The sequence below is a fragment of the Notamacropus eugenii genome, chromosome X (genome assembly GCF_028372415.1).
Source record: "Notamacropus eugenii isolate mMacEug1 chromosome X, mMacEug1.pri_v2, whole genome shotgun sequence".
NCBI classification, from domain to species: Eukaryota; Metazoa; Chordata; class Mammalia; order Diprotodontia; family Macropodidae; genus Notamacropus; species Notamacropus eugenii.
Genome location: NC_092879.1, coordinates 93,460,610 through 93,469,647, shown reverse-complemented (window position 1 = coordinate 93,469,647; position 9,038 = coordinate 93,460,610). Strand labels below are relative to the sequence as shown.

The 9,038-nt window shown below is 48.3% G+C and overlaps 1 protein-coding gene across 2 annotated transcripts in view; it reads left to right on the top strand.

The window, feature by feature from the left end:
- The first annotated feature begins 6,315 nt into the window (after positions 1-6,315).
- Positions 6,316-9,038, top strand: part of WDR44 (WD repeat domain 44) — a 76,991-nt gene continuing 74,268 nt past the window's right edge. Inside the window, exon 1 of one of the 2 annotated variants that reach the window (XM_072626384.1) lies at positions 6,316-6,696. In XM_072626384.1, coding sequence (XP_072482485.1) covers positions 6,620-6,696 — 77 coding nt within the window. In that variant the 5' untranslated portion in view covers positions 6,316-6,619. The remainder of the gene's footprint in view (positions 6,697-9,038) is intronic. The other variant, XM_072626383.1, reaches the window with a different exon arrangement.

Sequence of the window (9,038 nt, the reverse complement as noted above, 5' to 3'; positions counted from 1 at the left end):
GTGGGTTTTTTTATGTTAAACTTCAAGCTAGTTTTTATACCCTCCTCTTTCACTCAAGAGGCTTCCTAATTCCTTTTCACTTTCTGCCATCGGAGTAACATTGTCTGCATATCTGAGATTGTTGATATTTCTCTCTACAACCTTAATTCCAGCTTTTGATTCATCCAACCTGGCATTTTGTGCGATGTACTCTGCATATGAGTTAAATAAATAAGATGACAATATGCAGCCTCGTCATATACTCCTTTTCCAATCTTAAACCAATCCGTTGTTCTACTGTCCTAACGGTTGCTTCTTGACCAGCATCCAGATTCCTTAGGAGACAAGTAAGATCATCTGGTCCTCCCATCTCTTTGAGGACTTGCCACATTTTGTTGTGATCCACACAGTCAAAGGCTTTAGTGTAGTCAATGAAGCAGAAGTGGATGTTTTTTCTGGAACTCCCTTGCTTTCTCCTTAATGATGTTGCTGATTTGGTCTCTAGTTCCTCTGCCTCTTTTGATAAACTCTTGGTTCACATGTTGCTGAAGCCCAGTTCGCAGAATCTTAAGCATAACCGTGTTGGCACGTGAAATGAGTGCAGTGGTTTGGTAATTTACCAAACGATTGCACTTAATGTTCAAATGACTAAACAATGTTCACATTACCAAACAATTTATTAATTAATAATAGATTGTCATTAAAGAAAACTCTGAGTCTCTTCTCTGCAACTTGCCTGGAAGCTCCTTGGGACTAGTTAACCATTTTTAATGTCTCATTCTTCTTTGTCCACTAACATTTTATTACAGACAGGTTTTTCGGCCACTTCTCAGGTGATGGGCACCCTCTTTATTTCCAGTTCTTTGCTATTCCGAATAGCTACTATGAATGTTTGGGGATATTTTGGACTTTCATTTCAGCCTTTGAATTTCTTGGGGGCATAAGTCTAGTCATGGGATTGTGGAGTCAAAGAGTATGGACAGTTTAGCCATTTTTCTTGAACAATTCTAAAGAGAGATCCAGAATGGTTTGATGCCACCCCACAGCCCCTCCAACATCATCACCCAAGACACTTTGAAACACGTTGAATTTTCCACAAAAGTTGCCACTATCATGTTTTTGGTATCAATGTTAAAGTTTAAAGGAACCAACAACGTAGCAAAAGGAAAGCTTCTATACCTTTCATGTCTTTGTTTATGTTAAAAGATAGTATGGTAGTGTCACTGATTTTCAGAGTGACCACTTTAGGGATTTTTACTCATAATTCTTAAATATCTTAGAATCAATTCAATTCAACAAGCCTTCTTAAGCACCTAAAATGCAAGGCACTCTACTAGGTGATGGGAAGACAAAGTCAACAAGTGTTTATTAAGCACTTATTATGGGCCAGACACTGAGCTAAGTACTGAGAATTACTAGGCTGGAGTGACCTTCAGGAGGAAGAGCTGGGACATGGTAGAGAGAGTCTTGGGCAGCTAGGTGGCGCAGTGGGTAGAGTGCCCAGCCTGGAGTTAGACTCATCTCCCTGAGTTCAAATTTGGCCTCAGACACTTACTAACTGTGACCCTGGACAAGTCACTTCACCCAGTCTGTCTCAGTTTTCTCATCTGTAAAATGAACTGGAGAAGGAAATGGCAAACCACTCCAGTATCTTTGCCAACAAAACCTCAAATGGATCATGAAGAGTCAACAGCAGCAGCAAAAAAGGACAGTCTGAGTGCAGCCTGGAGAGGATACAAAGACAAAATGAAACCAGCCCCTGCCCTCAAGGAGCTAGCATTTTACTAGAACATAATGAAATGATCCACATGACCTCAAGAATTATACCAAGGAAAAAGCATTTAGAGTGTAATAGGACCTGGTGACGATCCCCTGAATTTGACTTTTCATTGAAAATATAAACAAACCTTTCCAAAGTGTTTCAGGGCTGGCCACGTACGTTGACCCTGGGAGTAAAAACTCCGATTTCGAAGTGATGATTTCCTCAGCTTTGCTCAGTACAGGATGGATGGTCTGCTTTTTTTGAGGGGGAACATCTCTGCTTAGCCAGAATTCAGATTATTGCTTAAATTTCATTTCTCTTAGTATAATAAGGCTTCCAAAGAGCCACTGTTGGGTTTGCAAGCAGAGGATCTGGGTTTCAGTTCCAGCTCTGCTGTCTGCTACATCTGAGTCCTTGCCTCTTGGACCTTACTTAGTGTTTTTCTCTGGAAAATGAGGGAGTTGACGTAGGTGACCTGTGAGCTCCCTTCTAGTTCTAAGTCTATCAGCCTATGATTGGGCTATTTGCAACGCTTGGCAGAACAGCACTTCTTGAAGCTTGGGAATTACATGTTCTGTGCTTTTAAGAGGCCTTGTCCAGTGCTGAACACGCTGAGCTGACCCGGTGATAATGAATCAATGGCTACTGTTTGAACTTTACTGATGTAACCCTTTCCTATGAACATAATATTCACTGATTTCCTCCTTGTGTTTAAATGGGGGAAAAAAGCTCTATTTCCAAGACCAGTTGCTGCTGGATTTTTTTTTAAGTTAGAAAGGAACTTGGAGATCATCTAGTCTGGCGTTCTTATTTTATAGATGAGGAAAGTGAGGTCCAGAAGAGGTTCTCTAACTTACCAAAGTCACAGTGGCAGAGGCTAAGCAGGGCCAGTTTGCTGGTCCACTTATCTCTCCATACCATCAGTCTAAAAGCCCTTTCCCCTTTCCACCAAACTGGTCTCTCATCTTTGACCAGAAGGCATCCTGTGGCCCCCCCAGCCATCATTCACTGTCGTTGGTTTTTTCATCCTCTCACTCTAAAGTAATTCATCTCTGAATGACTCAAGGCAGACTAATCTTTCAGGAGCAAGTAGATTCCTATAGCAGAAGCTCCTTGTCTAGGATTCAGCTATTATTTCTAAATGCAGCACAATATCGAATGTACGGTAGCCCATTTATATCAGCCCATTTATAACTGGAGCTGACATATCTGCTGGTGACTCCTCTCTGTTTGCAAGTACACCCAGAAGTGAGTGGCAGTACTTTTCCTTCAATTATGGTTTGCCTCCCTGCCCCCAGCCTTGGTTTCCTCATCGGTCAGATGAGGGGGTTTGGCTAAGTGGCCTAGAGGGTCCCTTCTAGCCCTGGAAAAGATTGTTCTCCATCTCTACACTCTCTCCTAGTTCCCAGCACAATGGATACTTGGGGCACTTCAGAAATGATTGCTTTTGGATTGGCCATCCCATTCACTCTGACACCTTCCACCAGTACCCTTGTACAGTTGGCTTTCATGTCCTTAACAATCGTTTGGTACCTAACTTTATCTCCACTTGGCTGGTTCCAATAAGGTGTCCAGTTTGATGAGTGCAGTTGTTCCCTTTTACCTTCCCCCTGCTTCTCCTGGTATCACTGTTCCTATTTGGGAGCCCATTCTCCATCTTGCCTCCAGTGTGCAGGTCTATGGCACTCCCTCAACTCTTGTGTCTTCCAAAGTCCGCTCTTATTTGCCCTCTTCTTTCCCTTCCTTCTGCCATCCCCCAGACAGAGGCCATTGCTACCACCTGCCTAAACTACTATAATAGCCTCCTAATGAGTTTTTCCCAATTCCCCATCCTCCAACCTCTGCTCAGAAGAGGAGCTCCATAACTTCATTTCCCCACCTTTCATAATACAGTCGAGGTCCTTCTTGGTCATAGAACCTCTCTGCTCAGAAATCTCCAGGGGTTCCTATGGGCTTAGGGATGCAGTTCGGATTCCCCAGCTAAGGCCTTCTCAGTGATAGTCCCACTAGCTTCTTCTCATATCTCATATCACACTGTTCCATACACTTGACATTTCGGTAAAACTGGATTATTTTCTCTTGCCCCACACTGGACATGCTCTGTGCTTTTAGACCTCAGAACTGTAGCTTTCTGGGGCTACAAAGGCCCTCTCTTTGCACCTATTGAACTCCTACTTAATTTTGAAAAGTCAATTCAAAGTGCACTTCCTAAGTGAGACCTTCCTATGATCTCCGAGCAACAATATTTATTTGCCCAGGACTTCTCACAGCACTTTGGTTTGTAATGCTTCCATGTACTATGCCACAGTATGGTTTTCCATGTTTCTGTCTCAGCCCCCTACTAGACTGTAAACACTAGGAAGGCAGGCACCCTGGTTTATCTAAACTGTGTATCTCCCAGGGCTAACAAAAGTGTAGGAACAGGGATAGGAATTGGATCTGTGATTTATTCATTCTATGCAACTCCAGAGTCAAGAAACCCTTACTCTGTACCTTCTTTGCAATGTAGAGGTCTCGAAGTTGTCTGGGGGGTGGGGGCACAGAAGGGTCAAGTCCAGGGTCACAATGCCAGTATGCATCAGAAGTAGGACTTGACCCCAGATCTTGCTGGTTTGCAGGCCAGCTCTCTCTATTCACCCTTGTCTTAGAACCAGCATAGGAGATGTTGAGTTATTGAACTCATCCATGGGGAGCCTGGTAGGGCCTGTGCTGCAACTGTAAGCATTTGAGTGTCCGGGTGCCTGCCGAATCTGAGTGTTAGGAAGGTGCATGCAAGTAGGTCAGCCCCTGTTCAAAGTGTGAATCCCCTCTAGTAATGGGGAAGTTGTATGGTCTTTGCAGCTGGTAACCTGTGTTCTACGTAATCCAATTAGACCAATATTGACTGTCCAATAGGAGCAAGACACCAATGCTAAGTCCTCCAACAGGACACTCCATCTTTTAGCTCTAGGCATTTTCACTGGCTCCTCCTAGCCTTTCTTTGTATCCTCAGTTTAGTCCAGTTCCTGGACTGGATGTCTACACAGTAGACATTTAATAAATGCAGTTCCTGGCACATAGTAGACAATACATGTGTATTGACTGACTGATGATACAAAGACAAAAATGAAATTGTCCTTGTCCTTAAGAAGCTTGTATAATCATTAAATACAAAATAATGGAGAGAGAGAGAGAGAGAGAGAGAACATTAACTGGCAGGGTGATGAAATACTTTAAGTTAGCATTTGAAATGTGTTTTTTAGGAAGGTATGGCTTTTTAAGGCAGAGGAGGGGAGAGAGTGTAATTGTAATCCATAGTTTGGGCCAGCCTTGCAAAAGCCTGGAGGCAGGACATTTCTTATATGTACATAGTCATTCCCATATTGTGTCCTCCATAGGAATGTGAGCTTTTTGAGGTAAAGGGCCATGTTTTTCTCTTTCCTCATATACCAAGCATTTAGCACAGTGCCTGGCACTTCGTAAGCTCTTAACACATAGCTGTGCCCTAGAAGTCTGAAGTGAAGGTGTGATCTCACAGCCACATAGTGTTAAGTATACCAGGCTTGCTGCCACACTGCCTCCCTCCTGATGGCTTTCTTGACCCAGTTTTCTCTTTTCAGCGTTGGCCAATATGGTGGTTAGGTAGGTGGCTGGTGAATCGACAGCCTTACAGGCACTCAGGAAAAAGTGCCCATTGACTACTGATGGCAATCTTGGGCAGTATGGTAGCACTGCCCTAATTCAAGGCGGTGGCATCCTTGAATTGAACTGATGGACCCACACTCAAGCAGTACCAGAGTTCAGCCTTAGTGCAACCGAGGAACTGAAGGGCTGAAGCCTAGAAACCCCGCTCTTAGGTGAACGGCCCACTGAACCTTCGCCTCCACCCTGCCAACATCCAGGGAGGATCTCAAGGCGTCACTTAGGGGTGGCTAGCAGGCGGGGCAGGTGTCTTGGCCCCGCCCAGGGGGTGGCCTCCACTCTAAGCCCCCGGGGCAGGATATTCCAGCTGGCAAAAAGTTTAAAGGGTCTAGGAGGCAACCGAACGACCGCCCCACCTGCACTCCTTTTCTCCCCTCCCCGCCCGGCCACAGCGAGCTTTCAAACTTAAGAAAGTTATTTCTAGTTTGGCTTTTAAAGGTACGCAAGGCTCCGCCCCCCGCGACATCTCCCTCTCGAGGGGCTGCGCGCTCCCTCCCGCCACGCACTCCCCCAGCACGTGGAGTGGGCCTTTCCATCTCTTCCCCTCCCCCCGCCAGCTTGGACAGGTCCGGCCCCGCCCCGCCCGGGGGCCCCGCCCTTCTCTGTACTTTCTCCCTCCCCTCCCGCGTTCCTTCCGGCCCCACCTTGTGCCGTCATCACGCAGGCGCACTGCCTTTTGGCTTCTCCGCCTCCTCGGGCGGGAGCGGTGGGAGCCCGGCCGCTAGCCGCCTCCACCTCCGCCTCCCTCCGCCCCCGCCTAGGTCGTCCCTCGACCGGCTCTGGAACTCTCGCGAGGCTCAGTGCCGGTCGGGATTTGCAGGGGCCCCCTTCTCTCAGCTGCCGCCGCCGCCGCTGTCGCTGCGGTAGAAGCTGCAGCCGCCGCCGGCGCCCCCGCCCTCCCCCGCGGCGCGGAGTCCGAGCCGTAACCGCCCCCTCGTTCTCCCCGCCCCTCTCCGGGCCGGAGCCGCCGGGAGCCCCCGCGCCCCCTCGGCCGCTGCCGCCCCGCCAGCCCGGGGACCCGCCGAGTGCGGCTCGCTCGCCCCGGGCTCAGTCCGCCCGCAGCTGCCGTCGGCGGAGCATCCTCCCTCCCTTCGTCCCTCGGGCGGGCGGGCCGGGCCGCTGTCTCTCCCCTGCCGGGGGCAGAAGAGGAGCCGGAGGGACCCGCCGCCCCCCCCCCCCCCGGGGTGTGTCCCACTAATGGCGTCGGACAGCGACACAGAGGAGTTCTACGATGCCCCTGAGGACGTGCACCTGGGGGGTGCCTACCCCGCCGGGTAAGGAGAGTCTGCCCAGAGAGCCCAGCGGGGAGGGGCCCTGCTCCCACGCCCGCGCCCACGGGCTCCTGAGCGAGCTTCGCTCGGGTCCCCCACCTCTACCTCTGGCCGACCCGCTTCCGGGCCCGGTCGGGTTAGGGGGGCGCCCCGGGCTTGGATTCAGTCGCTTTAGCTTTGGCCAGGGAGGTCCCGAGGTGGAGGGCTAAGGAGCCCAGAGTTTACACTTGGCCCATCTCGTCTTTTAAGTCCAGAGGGAACGAACTTTTCCCATCCACTGCAGTGCACTTAAGGACGGGGCTTTGCCCCTCTCAGGAGCTGGTGCCTGATGGTCCTGCTTGTCAGGATCATTTCTGAAGCACCGCTGGGAGGCAATGGACGTTGACCACTGGGTTCCAACGATCTAAATAAAGGGGGAGTCGAGATAACTATAAATGTACTCCACACATAGCCAGCTAAGAGATATAAACAAGTGCTGAGTAATCCGCTGGTTGGAGGCACAAGCTTTGTACTCTTTCTCCTTAATTCTGCAACATGTTTTCGTGACTGAGGATCTGAAAGAGAGATGTTAGGTAGCTCTCCTGTAGTTAAATATTCCCTTTTTCGAATAGGTCCTTAGCTCTTGCGTCTGTTTTTCGGACCTTGATGCTGTTTCATTGATTTCAAAAAACAACTTGAAGCCCTCCAAGCTCTAGCCTAGAGAGAAAGGAAGTTCACTCTCGCCTTGTGTGTATGGGAGCAGAAGCTGTTCGGCATTGGAACTGTTCTACTTTGCTTCTCATAGTCACTTGTGGGGTTATGCCTTTTAAACTGCCGTGGTCTCTTTTGTTAAGTAAATAGGAACTGTGGATTGTTACCGGTACCTAGTGTCCCTGCCCGGTGTTCGACCGATGTAGAAATGCCAGTTCAAATGCATTCTCCTTGCCTTCTTTTCAGAAAGGTACTACATTTCTTAAATATGCCGATGGTGCGGCAGCAGCCAGAGCCCAAGCTACTGAAGCCTGTTCTTGGGCAGCTCCGAGGTGTGCATACCTGGCTCAGCCCTGAGCAGTAACTCTCCCAGTTCTCTGTGTACTTACACCATTCTGAAATCGATTGGTGATAACCGAGGATGTGAAATGGTTGGGGCGTCTTATTTTCTTTCATTTCGGGGCAGAGACAGGTGCATCAGCAGATCGAAGAGTACGGCAAACATCCTCAGTTTCCGTAACCAAGGTTTTAAAAGTTTGCCTCCTTGAAAAAATGGTTTCAGCCAGAGACCTGGCCCGTTCAGATTTAGATTCAGAAGGGACCCTGGAGAAATTCCAGGCCAAGCCTCTGACTCACCGAGGTGATTTGGCCAAGGTCACCCAGGTAATGAGTGAGTGGACAGGTGGGATTTGGACCCCAGTCCTCTGATTCCAGCCCCAGCCCTTGTACTGCACCAGTCTCTCCCATTCTCCACACTCATTGTGAAGCTGCTGCAGCATCATTCTCCTTGCCCACTGTACGAAGCCATTTACTCTTGAAGTGACAGTTGGATTCCTTGAAAATATTAAGTCATAGTAATGCAGTGATCTTAGGCTCCGTTAAGAGAGGCTGATCTTAAGGAATGGCGAGATGATAGTCCCACTGGCTTTTACCTTCCTCAGAGCTCATCTGGAGCACGGTATTCAATTCGGCAGGGTCACATTTTAGGATTCACATTGATGTCTTAGAGCTAGGGAACCACAATGGTGAGTCCATGGATCATTTGAAAAATCTGGGAATATTTATCCTACAGAAGAAAAGACCATGGGGGTGAGGGGCAGACATGACAGCTCTCTTCAGGTATTGAAGGGCTGTCATGTGAAAAGGAGATTAGATTGGTCCCAAAGGGCAGAACCAGGAGTAATTGGGGGGGGGGGGGAATTTAACTGAGGCCAATTTAGGTTTAAGTTAGGAGAACCATGAGAGCTGGTAGTTGTTCCCTCTCCTCCTTCCCCCTGCCTCTTCTAGGTCTTCAAGCAGAGTCTGAACCATCCCTTGGTAGATCTGTTAAAGTCGGGGAGAGGGGTCCTTTGATGCATGAGTTGAATTGGATGGCCACTGAGGTCTCTTCCAATTTTGTGATTCCTCAATCATATCTAGAACTTGTGGCTAACCAGTCAGATCATTAACTTAACAACAAGATAAGACTGGTTACTTTTGTTCAAGTTGGTGAAATGATTTCTTCCTCCTGGGACATGTAGCTTCTCGAGCTCTTTGATCCCCAGGTACTTGAAAAGTAAATGTTTCTTGTTTTTAACCCAAACCTTCCTTAAGTCCTTACCATGTACAGTTCTATAATTAGAGCTGCAGTGTTTGTGTGAATTTCACTCCTCCTT